The 18,825-nt window shown below is 40.4% G+C and overlaps 1 protein-coding gene across 1 annotated transcript in view; it reads left to right on the top strand.

Annotated features, from left to right (window-relative positions):
- The window catches only part of LOC5568215, a 29,098-nt gene that overhangs the window by 6,298 nt on the left and 3,975 nt on the right, over window positions 1–18,825 (top strand). Inside the window, exons 2-3 of the mRNA XM_021855549.1 lie at window positions 5,506–7,693; window positions 11,666–13,120. Of these exons, the coding sequence (XP_021711241.1) occupies window positions 5,506–7,693; window positions 11,666–13,120 (3,643 nt within the window). The remainder of the gene's footprint in view (window positions 1–5,505; window positions 7,694–11,665; window positions 13,121–18,825) is intronic.

The following is an 18,825-nucleotide window of genomic DNA, read 5'->3' as shown; positions in this document are numbered from 1 at the left end:
ATTCTTCCAAACATTTCTTGAGTAATTCCTTAAGTAAAATCTCCGTGAATCTTCAAAATTTCATTTAGCATTAATTCATACCATTCATTCTAGCAATTCCTTTGATAATCCGTTTTTCAAGCAATTCATTCAGAAAATTTCCCGAATAATGAATGAAAAAATGTCTTGGCATTTCCTTGAAGAAATCCTTGGAAATGTTATCAAAGAATCTTAGGAAGTACATTGCCTTCCCGATTTTGGCAACACTCACTTTTGTCTACCCCCGATTTTAGCAACATCCGTTTTAGCAACATTTTCTTTCCGATTTTGGCAACACATTGAAAAATACTTAATTATTAAATACTGAAACCAAACATTTTGAGTTAAAACAAAGTGAGAATAAGTCAAAATGAAAATTGTGGTTACCATTGCGAGCTGAGAAACGTAATGTGGCACGTACTTATGAGTAGAACTCGCATATTTCAAAGTTATTGTTTAACGTACACGAGAAGTCTTATACAGCAGGCAAGCTGTACTAATTAATATTGAATTGAAAGATGACAATCTGGATAAAATGTTAATAATAATTCTTGACGTGGTCATCGAAAAACGTTTATGGAGGAATTCTAAGAGCGGATAAAAAAAGCCCATGTTCAAAATTCTTTGGACATTGGTAAAAATTGTGTAATTTCCTTCTTTCCGTCGCATTTATCCACTAAAGACATTTAGAAATTATCTCTAGCAATCTAGATCAGATTGACGATTCTTCAGCAGTCAAGGGTTTTTCTGACCACATTCTTGCGACAGCTGTGGCATAGGAGATTGTTATTTGGATGCTATAGACAGGCAGGCGCCTCTACAATTAAAACAAAAACATCGAAAAAATTTTACTGTTATAAAAAATAGACGAAAAATTATTCCGCAAGAAGAAAGATTTAAAGATTATTACATTGTTTTCCATAGATTCCGCAAAATATAAGCCATTCGTTTTCATTCTTATTTATATTGCAGAAAATCCCGCAGAAATAAAATCGTAAATTGTATCCCTATTGTATCGATATCGATATCGATTTCATCAGAAGCATCAATTGGTTGGAATCTTTGAAAAAAATCACATGTGCCAAAAAGATTTTGCGAGCAGTTTCTTCAAGAATTCGTCAAAAAACTTACGATATTCTTGTGAAAAAAGAAACTCAATAAAATGAGATTGATTTGAAATATCAGCAGCAAAAATTTCAACAATTTTCATTCATATATAATTCGAAAAATACTGCTCATGTTGCTTCAACAATTCCAGCAAAAAATACTTCTTTACCATTACCGAATCCGAGCAAACGAACATTGATGAGATCTCGTCATCAACTCTATTCTGGGTGCATGGTGGTCTGAAAAAAGCATTGAAAAGTGGCATGATCCGAAAAAGGCGTGTAGTTTTTTTACGGCCTTACTGTAAATGTTTGATGAATAACTTCTATTTTTTTTCTATCCAATCTTGACATTACTGTGACAACATTGATTTTAGTATAGTAATTCATAAGATCTTCCTTTTTTTCATTATAGAACCTTGATCACTACATAAGACGTTCGGCAACCAAAATTGCACTCTATGTTCAGGAACTCCCAAAAATAAACCCACTCTAACAAATCCTGTATTCGTAATCTGCTGCTTTCAATATGATCTTGCTTTGCACATTTGCACTCTAGGACAGTCGCAAATGGCTACTGAAAGTAATACCACGCTTGTACTGTGTACAACAAGTGTGCTTTTCAGATGGTGCATATAATCAGTGCATGATGTAGGTATATGCTTTTGCGTCAAAAGATGAAGTGAAGAAGACTCCCACACATTGTTCACATCATTCATAATAGTTGCCATAGTGTGGTCTGGTAATCAAAGTGTCAAGAAAGATAGGAACTCGTGAGTAACTTTGCGGAAGTATTCAAGCGAATATTCCGTGAAAGTTCCCAACGAAAAATATTTAAATTTTATGGGAAATGTTTTGGACAAAATTCTGGCAATGGGATGAGTTTTCTAGCTGAAATTTTAAATAAAATAGCGAAAACCTGGAACAATATCTGACATACCTGCTCAATAATGTACTACTGAACTTCTTGCAGTAATCTGCTTCTATAGAAGGAATATTAAACCTGCCTTTTGAAAGAACCTTATCAGAAATTGTTCGGTCTCACTAGTAATCCTTTATAAGGGCTTATTCACAAATTTCATAACGCTGAAAGGGGTGGGTGGGTGTCCTCAAGATGTTACGGCTCATACAAAACTTGTAGAATATTCATACAAAAAGCGTTACAAAGTTGTGGGTGGGTGTCAAAAATGGCCATTTTCAGCGTTATGAAATAAATGAATGAGCCCTAAGAGAGATTTTCGGAAGTTGACATTTCTGTCAAAGTGTGAGCCAAACGAACATGCGTAATGTTTGTTTTGAACTTTTCTTGAAGAGTAATGTAATCCGCTTGAAATTATTTCGGTAAAAGTAATTTTGCATGAAGCAAACAAAATTAAATATTTTTCTTTTTTAAATTTTTGTCAATGCGATTTTTAGTTGTTGATTTTTTTGGCTGTTTATCAGTTTGGATATGTAGCTCAAAGATCTATAACGAAACAAAATACACTTTTTAGCAGTGTTGACCAGACTCATTTCCCCGAAATTCGAATTGTGAAGCCATGAACTGTTATAACTGTGCGTTGTATTCCTGAGATGGAGGGGGAGGTGGTTGGGCTTGAGTGATGCACATGGGATCCGACAGTTTCGATCTCGGTGGGCCGCAATTCAAGTTTCGGTGAAATGATTCGCACTCACTCACTCACTCATTTCATTTCACCGAAACTTGAATTATGGCTCTCTGGGATCAAAATTGATCGATTTTGTGTGCAGTACTCAAGCTTAACCATCTGCTTTTCTATCTTAGGAGGATAGAGCATGGTTGTAGTAGTTCGTGGCTTCGTAGTTCGGAAAATGTTATTTTCGGGGAAATGAGTCTGAACAACACTGCTTTTTAGCAATGAGGAAGTCATGTCCGTGTTATAATATTATTCTCGACGCTGAGCAAAATCAGCACTGCTGGTATGTTGCCAAATCATTCCATTTTACTTCCGCTTATCTCTCTATAAAGGATCACTAGGCCTCACCGCAAACGCATCTCCCATTACTGTATGCAAGGTGCAGTAATACTTATAACACACTTGTGGTATACGTATCATGGTACAATTATCTTTAAATGGGTTCCATACTGATAATTGTCTTCATTCAAGATAGTCTTGGAATAATTTTCTTGACAACTTGTATCATGGTATATGTATCAGATGCCTGTCCAAGGTATAAGATATAGCAGCAGCGCTGCGATGTATAATTCAATTTCTCTGTTTTGCCCCAGCTAGCAGCAAGTAGCCCAATTGCTTATATGCAGTTGCTTTGGGCTGCTATATCTCACTGCGCCTTGCATACAGTAATGGGAGATGCGTTTGCGGTGAGACCGAACAGAAATTTCAACAAACAAATTCAATGAGTTTGTAAGAAACTTGTCTAGGACAAACGAGTATTAATTTTGCTCTACATTTTTTTATTGATTAACCCTTTATACTGTGTTTTACACGACTTCAGTCAACTATTTTCATACACAAAACATGTTCCTAGAATGAGTGCTTGAACATTGTTAGACAATAAAAATTAATCAAATATTTCCCTAACGTTAAATCCTCTTGTTAATAAATTTCAGCAACAAATAGGTATGCGATTTTAATTGTTTGCTTTGTAATCTAAGTACACCAAATCAATCATTTTCAGGTCCGTAGATCATATAAAACGTAAGGTCACGAGTCGCCACCTAGTGACATGATAGTTTTAATAATTAATTTATTGGAACGTTTAGTTTTAATCTTTTTTCCATTTACTTATGCACAACATTCATCTAATTTGGTTCATCTCAAGTTCGTCAATAATCAAAATGTGTTATGAACCGATTGTTTATTTGCAAGAAAGGGTTTAGTTTCACAGAAATTTTACTAAAAATTTAGGCATTAGAGTTTTTATTTTTTGCTTGTTTTTAAATTTTGGATTCTGCCAGGGTTTTTTAAAATCTTCTGAAATACAGTCATGATTATTTTCGCCACAATGTTGTGAACAACCAAAAACCTCGATTTATTCCACAGATTTGTTAATAAATTCTTCAAGTATTTCGTTTTGTACCTCTACTTCAGAATCTTCAATGCGTTTTTGCCAGTCAGTTCCTCATGAACAGGAATTTCACTTAAAAATGTATCACGAGTTTGTTTTCCGGAGTTCATGTATTTGTATTATTTACTACGATTTTTTTTCCGACTGAAATCAGAAATTTAAAATAATAACCTTTATCAAGCTAATATTCATCTGGTATAAAAAATGAGGAGTGAAATATCCAATGCGTCATATTTTTGACCATTTATGACAATCAAATCTTGTGCCAGACAAATAACTGTTACTTCAAACTACTGCAGTTCTCTATATTCTAAATTCACTCAATATGTAGATTGGTTAACGTATTTAAATTTTTCGTCATTTTTATAACTAATACTTGTAGTATAGAAATCCCTTTCAGGTCACTATTTCGATCATTTCCGTCACTAAAGTCACAATTTTGCTGTATGACCGCTAAAGACTGAAGGAATCTTAGGAAGAAACTCTGGAGTTATTTCAAAAAAGAAATTCTTGGTTGAAATCTTAAAGAAATCCTGACAACACTGTTTAAGGAAATCCAAATAAATCCATGGAGGCATCTCTAAAGTAGATATTAAGTTTTCCGCCGAATAAACTCGAACAATTGAGCGAATGTTTTGACTTTTCATAATTTAGACTTCAATTCTAAAAAAATTGTACAGTGGGGATTTGCTTGTACAGTTGTGTTCAGAATAATAGTAATGAAAACAGTTTTTCATACGAAATGCTAAACTTTCCACACGATATACGAGTGCAGAAATGGTCAATCGGCAAAAAAAGCTCTCAGTTAATAACCGTGGAAATGCTCATGAGATGCAGGATCTGTCCCAGATGGTATGTTACGCCAGAAAGAAGAAGAATAAGAAGGTTTCACATAATTTAATATTCTAGTGATTCTACTAATACCTTTTAATAACGGGTTTCAAAAAATTCATTCAGAAATTTTTCAAATAATTTCAAGTAAAAATTTGCTTGACATTTTCTTCAGACATCTTCAAAAGAGCACATATTTGGGAAATTTATCGAAGAATTTCAAAAAGTATTTCTGAAGGAATTAAAACAAGAATGAATGAACTCCTGAAATGAAAACGCTTAGATATATCATTAGAGAATGTCTGTTCAGATTTTCTATAGTAATTTTATGAAAACTCTTATTTCTTGATTCTTGATTGGTCTCTTTTTAGTTCCTGTTTGATCTCTTTTATTCTTTTTTCAATGCATGAGGCTTCTAATTTTCATATTTTCAAGACTCTCAGTCGCTACCAGTCGTATTATCAAGATGTTAACATTTGGCTTTTGTTTTTTTTTTCGGCAGATTGTTTCAATCCTGAATAAGGCTGAATCTAAACGGAGCGGCGATGATGAGCGTTTGCTTGGGAATCATAAAACACTGGTCAAGCAGATTCTGGAGCGGAGGAAACGGAGGGTGGTCTATAAGGAGCGGATGCTGGAGAAGGAAGATGAACCCGAGGAGATAGAAACGAAAGCGCTGAGACTGGCTCAAGCGATAGCAAGGTCGAATCACTTGATGGTATACACCGGGGCCGGCATTAGTACCTCGGCAAAGATTCCGGATTACCGTGGCAGTCAGGGCATTTGGACACTGTTGGCACAAGGAAAGGATATAGGCGAGTATGATTTGTCGCTGGCAGATCCGACATACACTCACATGGCACTGTCTGAGCTGCACCGAAGAGGAATACTGAAGCATGTAGTATCTCAGAATTGCGATGGATTGCATCTAAGATCCGGACTGCCAAGGTTTTGTCTATCGGAAGTTCATGGCAATATGTACGTCGAAGTGTGCAAGAATTGTAAACCGAACGTCGAATACTGGCGACTTTTTGATACGACGCAACGCACGTCTACCCACAAGCACAAAACGAATCGCCGGTGCAGGAAGTGCGGAAAACCTTTGATCGATACGATCGTCCATTTCGGCGAACGTGGGCAACTGAAGTGGCCATTGAACTGGGCTGGAGCAACACCCCATACCGAAAAGACTGATGCCATTCTTTGCCTGGGCTCTAGCCTCAAAGTCCTCCGAAAGTACAACTGGCTATGGGCCATCGATAAGCCGATCAAGAAACGTCCCAAACTGTTCATCGTTAACTTGCAGTGGACGCCGAAGGATAAGGTTTCGGCACTGAAGATCAACGGAAAGTGCGACGAAGTTATGAGACTGGTTATGAAGCATTTGAACATCGACGTTCCGGAGTATAATCGAATTAAGGATCCTATTTTTGCTCATGCTACCCTTCTACTGCCCGAGGAACAGCATACGGCTTCCCAGCCGATGCTCAAGAAAGCCATCAAGGACGAAATCTGCGGGGAAAGCTCCTCCTCGAATGGGTTCCAAGTTAAACAAGAACCTTTGGCAGACAATGTGGAAGTTAAGAAAGAGCCTACGTTGCAGCAGATTCCCCTACTTCTCAGTCCACCGTCCTTACTCACACCTCAGCAGCTCTATATCAATAATCTACTGCTGCAACAGCAACTCAACAATTATAACATTGTCCTGAACGCAGCTCAACTGCAAATCAAGAACGAAGCAAATCCGGATTCAACAACCTTACCGCCTAAGTTACCTGTCCCGCCTCTTGTTCCTTGTTCGCCGAATGGCATCCGTCCTGCGACCAGTCCTCAATCCACACCTCACCAACAACCCATTCCACAGTCACCTCCACCGGTGAACGTTATAAAAATCGACACCGCTTCTAGTCTGTTCGGGAACCTGCGTCACATGATGAACCCAGGCATTGACCCCGGTTCACTCAAATCACCCACTGCAACCGACCCCAAACCAATGACCACGCCCAGCAAAATTCACATTCTTATGAAGCCATTTATGCCAGCTGCTACAGACGTCCCCAAGCTTATACCATTGACAGTGCCAGTGAAACCCGAACCGGATAAACCAAGTGACAACTGCACAGTGAATCAAACAGAAACACCACTTAATTTGCTACAATCTTCAGACTCTACGGAAACAAATACGGAGAAACAGTCAGCATCAGTGTTTGATGATCCAGTAAAAATCAGCGAGAGTCTTCCGGATTGCATTCTTCAACAGGACGAAACCGTTCAGAAACAGCCGGACGAAAAGGTACGAACAGACGTTCCGCCTGCTGATGACGTAAAATCGCTAAGCGACACGCCTTCAACCTTATCCAAATCGGAAACAGATGGTCGTGTGGAATCTATCAACGATCCACAGCAGTGTGAAACGGATTCCACATTGAGGGATACTGAACAGACATCAGCTAAAGCGGAAAATAGCTTACCCAATCACGTTGAAGTTTCAGGCGAAGTTGAACCTAAATCGACCGAAGAAAAGGATGATAACCACGCAGAATCCGATAGTGTCGAAACAGGAACACCTCTTGTTTCTTCGGAACGTACCAAAAGTATGGACAACTGTTGTGACAAGATTGAAGATCCAGGGAGAGAAAACTCTTTAGAGGCACCACCAGACACCAAAAGGTTGACCGGATCGGAAGCAGGTAACAAATTTTTGATTAGATTTGACATTGCTACTTCATCAGATCTTAACTGACATCATCGGTCCTCTCCAAAAGCTGCGAGTTGGTTTCTCCAGAAATGATAGTCTGGGGAAAGAATTCCTGACATTAATCATCATATCCCCATATTTTCCAGATTTTGCTAAAGAGAATCTTTTAAGAACTACTGAAGATATTCCCACGGAAAGTTTCCAGAAAATATCCTTAAAATAACTCCGAAACGATTTTTCTGCCTCGGTTCTGCCCCACGCTCGCCAAATCGATGCGCGCTTGATCCGTCCACCCAGCTCGCTACGATCCACGCCTTCTTGTACCAACCGGATCCAATGCGGACACCATCTTTGCAGGGTTGCTGCCCGGCATTCTTGCAACATGCTCTGCCCATCGTATCCTTCCAGCTTTGGCCACCTTCTGGATACTGGGTTCGCCGTAGAGTTGGGCGAGCTCGTGGTTCATCCTTCGCCGCCACACACCGTTTTCCTGCACACCGCCGAAGATCGTCCTAAGCACCCGTCGTTCGAAGACTCCAAGTGCTTGCAAGTAATTCTCGAGCATAGACCAGCTTTTTGTACATGGTACATTTGTTGCGGGTGTGAATATTTTTTGACCGCAGCTTCTTGTGGAGGCCATAGTAGGCCCGACTTCCACTCATGATGCGCCTCCGTATTTCACGGCTAACGTTATTGTCAGCCGTCAGCAAGGATCCAAGGTAGACGAACTTGTCGATTACCTCGAACGTACCCCCGTCTATCGTAACACTGCTACCTAGGCGAGCCCTGTCGCGCTCGGCCTTACCAACTAACATGTACTTTGTCTTGGCGGCATTCACCACCAGTCAAACTTTTGCTGCCTCGCGTTTCAGGTGGGTGCACAGGTCTGTACCTTTTCATCTGGGGTGGGCCATTTCACATAAGAACGCTTCGCATACGGACATTTGGCATAATGGACATTTGGCATAATCAGAATTATATGCCTTCTTTAAAATGCTAACTGGTCTTGTATAAAACTGCTTTATACGAAACGTTCATTATGAAAAACGTCCGTATGTGAAACGTTTTTATGCGAGACGTCTTTATTCAAAATGGGTCAAGTGTTCGGCCGACAATGTCAATATCATCCGCGAAGCAAACAAATGGACTGGATCTCGTAAAAATCGTGCCCCGGCTCTCCGCATGACACCTTCTAGCGCAATATTGAACAACAGGCACGAAAGTCCATCACCTTGTCGTAGGCCCCGGGATCCAAACGAACTGGAGTGTTCGTCTGAAACCTTCACTCAATTTTGCACAGCTTCTGTCGTCGCTCTTATCAGTCTCGTGAGCTTCCCGGGGAAGCTGTTCTCGTCCATAATTTCCCTTGGATCTACGCGATCGATACTATCGTATGCCGTCTTGAAATCGATGCAAAGGTGATGCGTTGGGACCTGGTATTCACGAAATTTTTGAAGTATTTGCCGTACAGTGAAGATCTGGTCCGTTGTCGATCGGCCGTCAACGAATCCAGCTTGATAACTTCCCACGAACTCGTTAACTGCAGGTAACAGACGACGGAAGATGATCTAGGATAATACTTTGTAGGCCGAATTTAGAATGGTGATCACTCGAAAGTTCTCACAATCTAACTTGTCGCCTTTCTTGTAGAACAGTTACCTGTTTCCTAGATTGTGCCTATCAGCCGGTGCAGACAAATGGCCAGCCTCTCCGAGCCCATCTTTATGAGTTCAGCTCCGATACCATCCTTACCACCACTTTTATTGTTCTTAAGCTGGTGAATGGCATCCTTAACCTCCCTCAAAGTGGGGGCTGGTTGGTTTCCATCGCCCGCAGTACTGACGTAGGCATTTCCTCCGTTGTCCCATCCTTCATTGCCTGTGCTCTCAGCGCCATTCAGGTGTCCGTCGAAGTGCTGCTTCCACCTTTCGATCACCTCACGCTCGTCTGTCAAAATGCTCCCATCCTTATCCCTGCACATCTCGGCTCGCGGCACAAAGCCGTTACGGGATGCGTTGAGCTTCTGATAGTACTTACGCGTTTCTTGAGACCGGCACAGCTGTTCCATCTCCTCGCACTCCGTCTCCTCCAGGCGCGTTTTTTCTCCCGAAAGAGGCGGGTCTGCTGTTGCCGCTACCGTCTATAACGTCCCACGTTCTGCCAGGTCCCTTGCTGCAGCATGACTGCCCTCGTTACATTCTTCCCCTCCAGTATGTGCCTACATTCCTCGTCGAACCAATTGTTCCGTCAACTCCCTCCCACGTACCCGACGTTGCTCTCAGCTGCATTGTCGATGGCTGCTTTCTCTGTTCTTCAGCAGTCCTCAAGAGGGGCTTCATCCAGCTCACCCTCTTCCGGTAAAGCCGCCTCGAGATGCTGCGTGTATGCAGCTACGACATCCGGTTGCTTAAGCCGCTATAGGTCATACAGGGGCGGCCATCGGTACTGTACGTTGTTAACGACGGAGAGTTTTGGGCGTAGTTTAACCATCACCAGATAGTGGTCAGAGTCGATGTTTGCGCCACGATAAGTCCTGACGTCGATAATGTCGGAGATGTGCCGTCCATCAATCAGAACGTGGTCGATTTGCGATTCTGTCTGCTGTGATGATCTCCAGGTGTATCGGTATGGAAGGCTGTGCTAGAAGTAGGTGCTACGATGCCGAATCCGCGGTCCTTCAGCACGCCGGCGACCCAGACAACCAGAAGTCGCATAGCAGTATACGACGAAAGTCATTTATTTGTACAAACTGCATCACTCCCGCACTAAATGGTGGGTGAAATCGTTTGATCGATGAGTTTCCTCGCATAAAACGCAATTTTATGAGTTCATATGTACATTTCGTTTCGTTCCGCATAGTTTAACAAAGTAAGTCGGATCAATCCGTAGCAGCTGTCAAATAAACTTTGTTATCATAAATAAAGTCGCATAAGAGTATAGACCAATTCGCAAGAAAATCTACACACTCGCATTGCATGATATGTTTCATCATATAAAATATGTACGTAAATCGCCTCCACTTTTGTACGCATAAGGTCTTTTCGCGACATCTTATACGTGAAACTTTGCACATATAAGCATCGCATAAAGCAAAAGGTGATTTGGTTATACGTACATTTTGGTTGTCTGGGGAGTATGCGTATGCTCCCGATGAAGTTGAGAGATTTACAGTTTCACGTACCGAGCTTTCAATCGCTAGTCCCTTTACGTCGCTGTGGTCTTCGCCGATTGTCCTGGTTCGTATTCTCTCGTTGATTATTTGTTGCTTGATTTTTTTTATGGCTGGCTTGCAGGGCCTGACAACAACCCCCTAGATTTCCGGAGGGCCATAGTGCACAGTTTAGCTTAGAGTCCTTCTCTGGCACTCGGACGATGGTCAGCCGCCCCTGGCATGGGGAACAGACGTATTGGGAGCCGCTCCTAACATATGGAGTACAGCCGCTTCAAATGATTTGACAACATTATAACTACAACATCTTCAATGTTAGTTCTTACATCATGGGACAGCAATTGCATTTATGCTCTGTAGAATTTCCACCGCTCGTAATTTGTTTTAGGAAAGTCGTATTGTGTCGGATAACACTTCGGGAGAAATCATTTAGTATCTGTTTTGGATAGACCTATAACCCATTTTTATGTTTTGAACTAGCTTTACATAGACATTCCACGAGATTTCCATGCGTTCTCTTACATTGGAACTATTCAATCAACATCAACGAACAAAATTAGCTATATGTCGAGGTTGAAGCTGTGTTTACACTGAAACTATTTAAATAAAATTGCAATGTTCTGAATGGACTCAAAGGTTTACGCGTAAGTTTAAACTGTAAATCCCATATTCATAAAAATATGCAAATTATTTTCATTTATCCCATTTACCCACTTGCCCCGCGGTACCTTAGCTGTTCTATTGGTTGAAATAAAATTTAGTGTAAACGATTCTTTATGTTCCTATTTGTTCCAGAAACTACGGGAACTAAACCTGCAGAAGATCCACAAGCCAGTCAACCGCCGCCTCCCAATACGGTCAAAGTGATCCTGAGCCATAGTCCGATCTTTAGTTTGTACGAAAGTGCTCCCAAGTTCGTCAACGGGTTCCCACCTGGATTGACCCTCATCAATCCTATCAAATTTCAACTGCCGATCAAACTACAACCCACTCCGAATGCGGCGGGGGCAGCACCCAATTCTCAACCGTTAGCCGGAACAACTGTTCCAACGAAAGTTCTCGGGGACAGTAACAACAAGAATGTTCCAGTTCCACCAACCAATCCGATTGATAGGAAAATTCTGGCTGCCAGCAGAATCATTCTTGGAGGACAGCAACCCATACTACCACGTTTGGTAACACCTTCGAGAGGAACTTCAGAGCTCAAAAGCTTCCGCTTGCGGAGTCCACAGAACAATATCCCAGGCAACAAGGATGTCGTTGACCCTCCGAGGCCTATTGGGCCATCAATTTCAAAAGTAGCTAGTCCTCCGCATTCTACTAACGGATTGCTTGTACGACCTCCACTGATAGTCAATGGTGCCGTACCTTCACCGCTTATGATCAACGGTATGCCCGCCATTATTACCTCCAATGTGGGGACAAACGCCCAGAAAGCCATTCCAGTAAACCCGGCTCATCGATTCCCAATAGCCTACGTGTTGAACAATGGCATGCAAAACCAAACCGGGAATATTGTCCTACTCACGGCACCTCCAAGACCTATGAGTCCTACAAAAGTATTTACTCCCAGTTTTCCTCAAGTTCCTATCCAAAAAACACCAACCAAGCTACCACAGACTCCTCCCGATTCCACACCGGATCAGTCGATCCAGGATACCTCGACAGCAGATATGAAACCACATCCTCCTCCTCCCACGGATGATGAGTCCCGACAAACACCATCCAAAACTGCCCGAAGATCTAGAAGGATAGAATCAACCACGAACGACGAAAATACTCCAGCCGTCACGGATTGTACCGTGGAGTCAACCCCCGATAAAGTCACCTTGGAGACTCCTCAGAAGACGGATGTGGATTCGACACCCGACGAGACAACTCCATCTCCCGGACGGACGCGTAGTTTCCGAATTCGCAAGAAAACCGACTTCCTCAACATCAAACACCCGGAGAAGAAACGTCCGAAAAAGGATCCGCCTAAGGATGTGACGCCGAACGCCACGAAGCAAGATGTTAAGCAGGATGATTCAGCGGCAAAAGAACCACAGCAAACGCCCACTAAACCGGTTGCAGGACAACCTACAGTGCTACAAACGATTGTTATGTCTCCGAGCGGTGCTTCATTTCTACGGACACCTCCTACGTCACCGGCAGGATCGACCATACCCATGAGAAGTTTCCTCACGTTCACACCCCCGGGCGGATACCTCCAGCAGTTTGTCACAACGTCGACGTTGCAGGGCGGAGTTGGTAAGTTGATTTCCTTCGGTTCAAGGCAGGAGCCCATATGGCATAAGGCCGTTTGGCATGAAGTCGTCTGTCATAAATCTATTTGGCATAACTATAATAAGCAATGATAAGCCTTTTGCTTAGCATAATGGCCATTTGGCATAACTGGGATTCCGTCATAGTTATGCTCCTTTTTTCAAATATGCTTCTTGAAGGTCGTTATTTATTCCAATTGACTATTATGCCGGTCATTTGATTGATTATGTCAAATGGTTTTAAGCCGAACGACTTTATTCCAAAAGGCACCGGTTCTTTTCATTTTTTTCTGTTACAAACTACAAATTTCCTCAATTAATCATAACCATTGAAAAAGTTATGTGAAAACAACTATTGATTCCACTTTTTCAATAGTTATCAACAATTGAGGTAACTTGTAGTTTGTCACAGAAAAAATGAAAAAAAAATCTGTTGAGAAATGGCGGAGTTCTTCTTCTTCTTTCTGGCGTTACGTCCCCACTGGGACAAAGCCTGCTTCTCAGATTAGTGTTCTTATGAGCACTTCCACAGTTATTAACTGAGAGCTTTCTTTGCCGATTGACCATTTTTGCATATGTATATCGTGTGGCAGGTACGAAGATACTCTATGCCCTGGGAATCGAGAAAATTTCCTTTACGAAAAGATCCTCGACCAGCGGGATTCGAACCCACGACCCTCAGCATGGTCATGCTGAATAGCTGCGCGTTTACCGCTACGGCTATCTGGGCCCCGGATGGCCGGAGTTATAGCCCTTTAAAGTTGACCATTTTTTACATATAAAACAGCTTTGGTGCATTTTATATGTTTGATACTGTTAATTTACCTGCTTTGGTTTACCTGCTATGAAAATTAATCTCAACTGATTTTTTGAAGGCTTACGTGATATAAAGTATGGACTGATGCACGAGTTCACTATCTGACGTTAGAGCGGTGCCGTGTTATTTACGTGACCATGGCAACAAGTGAATTCGGCACCGCTCAAACGTCAAATTCGTGAACTCGTGCACACGTCCAATGAACCTATGCACAAGTTCACTAATTTGACGTTTGGGCTGTGCCGAATTCACTCGTTGCTATGGTCACGTAAATAACACAGCACCGCTAAAACGTCACAAAGTGAACCCGTGCATAGGTCCATGGACCAATGCACGAGTTCACTAATTTGACGTTTGAGCGGTGCCATATTCACTCGTTACCATGGCCACATAAATAACTCGCGCACCGCTCAAACGTCAAATCATTTCAAAGGCAATATCAGGAGTTTCCTTTGAAGGTTTTTAAATTTCAATCACAGACAAACAGACGTTACACTCTCATAATTGTCTATCTACAACCTTTTTAACGATCGATTCATAAATATGGTAGGTGGCCAATCCGCCACACGCAGCGGTCGCATCGTTTTTGTTCATTTTTGACATGCACACACTACCACCATCTGTTGACCCGTCGGCCTAACACATCGATTTTAGGTTAGCATTAGGCGTGACTATGATTTTTATCGAGATTTGTTCCAAGTGTTATGTATGTTTGTCTGTGTTTTAATTGTTTATTATTTCCATAAATATTGCATTGTTAAAAATTTAGTAAGCGATTTTTGATACAGGGAGCCTATATTAAATATGAAGTGTTGATTTCAATCCTAACAATAATCGTTTTGAAAAGTGGTAAATTTCATCCCAAAAGTGGGCTTCGTGGCCGTGCGGTTAGTGTCGTCAGGTATTTAAGCGCATCGTGATATGAGGGTTGGGTTCGATTTCCACTTCAGCCATTGAAACTTTTCGTCAGGAATGTTTCTCGGCTATACCACTAGAGCATGATTGTCCGTTGTCCAGTGTTATTAACAGTCTGTGCAGCTAAATAGCTGAAGACGGTGTCCGTGTCTTCTAAATGGGATCCTCTGATTTTCTTATATTAAATATGATTTTCGGCACTAAAATCATTTCTGTATGAAAATTTCGGTACATGAGTCAATGATCGCTGTCGTATTTGTTTTCCTGTATTTAGTTTATTGGCATTGTCAACATTATGAGGAACAGCCCAGAAAAAACCCCGTGAAAATGATCAATTTCACCAGAAATAACAATACTTTGACCAGTTTCTGACAGATACACTACTGATAGCTAAATACAACATCAATATTTGGCACAGGGACTATGTTATTTGAGTTCAATTTTTTCAACCCTATCAATTTGCTACCAAACTGTTTGAAAACCTTATACGTTTTGATTGTCTTTAAGTGCGATTATATTGTAAATCATCTGGGACCCATCGATACGTTGATTCTAGTTCATGGTCAAAGTTTTCAAAATTGGCATACAGCGATCTGTAAGATATACCGTAAAGTGCCCTAATTCAGCGCAGTGCCTAATTCCGCGCATTTCATACTAAATTATTTATATATGGAAATACACATTAATATTTCAGCAACTTTTAATGCTATTCGAGGCTACTTTGATTTAGCATAAGTTTGAATCACAATTAAAAGCAAATAAGGCATTTTTTCGCGGCATAAAAAATAATCAGTGAAGGCCCGTCGGAGTAGACGTCATTTTTCTAATTTTCTTAGCGTCTCTTAGCACAGACGCTAAGAAAATTAGAAAAATGACGTCTACTCCGACGGGCCTTCACTGATTACTGTAGGACACTGTAGGACAACAACAAACGCGATTTCTTTATCAAAAATGTTTTATTTTTTATGCAATATTCCATGAAACTATTTGCTACATATATGTTTCATGGTGCTTATATGGAATCTTATCAAATATTAGCATAATTATTGAGTTTTATTCAAAAAAGTATTGCGCGGAATTAGGCTACGTCTTTTTTCCATAATGCCCTAATTCCGCGTACTGTTCTTTGTATAACAACAGACAAGTAAATGCTATATCCGTCTTCACATCTGTCTATTTCTCTGAAAAGTAACTTAATGCATACATACGTTTCATGTACAAGCGGAATATCGGGAAAGCCCACTTAGGCAGCGTCCATAAATGACGTAGCATTTTTTTTACCAATTTTTGACACCCCATCCACCTTCGTAGCCTTTTTTTCCATACCTAATACCTGGTTCGTAGCAAAATCGTAGACTTCCCCCTCCCCCTAAAATGCTAAGTCATTTATGGACGGTCCCTTACAGGGAAAATACCACGTGGTTCATGCACAGTAGCCTGGGAAACGGTTATATGAAAAATTTAGATTCTCGCTCCAGTCCACTTTTTGGATTGCATTTGGGTCCAATAACAACTGTGCAAAATTTCAGCTCGATCGGTGAAACTATATTTTAACGCCAGCCGTTCAAAGTTTGTATGGGATTTACTATGGGTAAACTTACTTTTGCAAAGAAAAATCGCCAGAGGTCGGTTTTTACAATGAACAGCATTGTTGAAGACCGAAAAGCAATCCGATGCTTGTAAAAAATTATTAAGCATCGGCTATTCGGAAATTTTGCCCGATTTTGTTATTGTTGTTATTCCTTTACGTGTTAATCAACGTCGCCTTGCCAATAGGTTTTCATTGAATAACTTTCTTCACAAGTATCGGATTGTTTCGCGGTCTTCGGCAATATTTTTTATGGTAAAATTACCTATCGAGATCTGCGTTCGGAATTTTTATAAAGGTCAATGGGCGACCTCTGGCGATTTTTTTTTTTTTGCAAAAGTAAGTTTTCCCATAGTAAATCTCATACAAACTTTGAACGGCTGGCGCTAAAATATAGTTTCACCGATCGAGCTGAAATTTTGCACAGTTGTTATTGGACCCAAATGCAATCCAAAAAGTGGACTGGAGCGAGAATTCTCGGGAAATGATTCATGGAAACGTTACGATCCCTACATAATTTACGAAGCCTCCATACAAAAAGTATGATAATACGTAGGAGAGGGATTGAAAATGGCCATATTTTGTGTGACGTAATTCATGTATGACCCTTAGGTTCTTCTGAAGTTTCTTCTTCTTTCTGGCGTTACGTCCCCACTGGGACAGAGCCTGCTTCTCAGCTTAGTGTTCTTATGAGCACTTCCACAGTTATTAACTGAGAGCTTACTTTGCCAATGACCATTTTTGCATGTGTATATCGTGTGGCAGGTATTGTATTGTATGAACAGTGCAGAATACAAATAGGGGTAGTCGGGGCGGTTTCGCCAATGGGGTGGAATGATTCACATTGGCATGGGGATTTTTCAGGGTCCTTCCTTAGCAGAGGGATTAGAGTCCGCGGCTACAAAGCAAAGCCATGCTGAAGGTGTCTGGGTTCGATTCCCGTTAATGCCAAGAAGAAGAAGATGGGTTTTTTTTTCTCGACCGAATTGTCTAAAACTATGCAATATGAAACATATTTAAGCCAAATATGAGCTCAGTAGATTTCAAACGAGTATTTCATTTCTAAACTTTCCAGATCTGTGAATAAAATAATTAAATTGTTAGATTCTATGAGATAATTTCACAACATAAAATAGGGTGCTCATATCACCCCATCAAAAAAAAATTGACGAAAAATTCATTCGTGATTTTTTTAAGACAACGGAAATCGTGCATATCTAGTGTATTGATCTAAAAATTGCGATTCTAAGGACTTTTTTAAGGATGACCAAATTGCCCCACTTTCCCCTAGACGAAATTCACACGTACCAATGCCACGGCATTGGTTATCTCTATTTCATGTGATAGACAAAAAATAATGAAAAAACACTGAACGTAGACTAAAAAGTTACGATTCATACAAAACTCTACGTTTTTTCATACAAAAAGTGTTACGGAAGGGGAGGGGTTTGAAAATTTTTAATTTCAAGTGTTACGTAACAAATGGATGCAGCCCCTCATCAAAATTAATGTTAATTTGATTGTTTCATGAGTGCGCGGAATTAGGCATTCTTCTGCGCGGAATATGGAAAAGCGTTTAAAAAATGCGCGGAATTAGGCAATTACAACGAGTGAACTATTTCAAAAAAATCACGAATGTAAATTATAAATACAGTCTAGTTAATATTTTTGCCATAACCTAGAATAGATTTGCTAACGATCCACCCATAAAGCTTTTTTGCTGATGCGATACTAATTTTTAAGTAACCATTTGAATCGTTTTATTCCTTAACTGCGCTGAATTACGGCACTTTACGGTATTTTCAGTTAAACCTCGATCTAGCTAGATTGTACCCTCGATGTAATAGAACTAGACAAAATTCATACATCCACGTGCCCTTTGAAGTTGATTTCAATATATTTTCATTTGTATTTACTGTACCGATTTTTCTTTTGAATCCATTCGAATGGAATGATATGTTTGGTGACAACTTTAACACCATCTATAAATTTCACACAAAATCATGATTTTCCTCTAACATTTGTTTTTTTTTCTTAAAACGTTTAATATTTAACATTATTTTTATAAGTAATGTAATTAATGTCTGCTTTGATACGATGTTTAACCGACCAAAAAATGTTTCGTAGTATGTAACTCATATAGCTGGGTAGAATTGGAAATTAGCTCACAATGTTTGTAGGTATATCGTTTCGTTTCTATAAAAACATACTTATGATTTTTTTATGTAGTTCCAACAATATTCATTGAAATCACTTGTAAACCAATGGCTAAGCCATATCGTTTACTTCCCTTATCAGTAGAAACTCATCTTCTACATTGCTCTTATGTTTGCACCTCCTTTCTACACGACTGGAGAAAACATGTGGCTAT

This window comes from Aedes aegypti, chromosome 3 (genome assembly GCF_002204515.2).
Source record: "Aedes aegypti strain LVP_AGWG chromosome 3, AaegL5.0 Primary Assembly, whole genome shotgun sequence".
In the NCBI taxonomy this organism is placed as follows: domain Eukaryota; kingdom Metazoa; phylum Arthropoda; class Insecta; order Diptera; family Culicidae; genus Aedes; species Aedes aegypti.
This window is presented reverse-complemented; position numbering and strand designations above follow the sequence as displayed.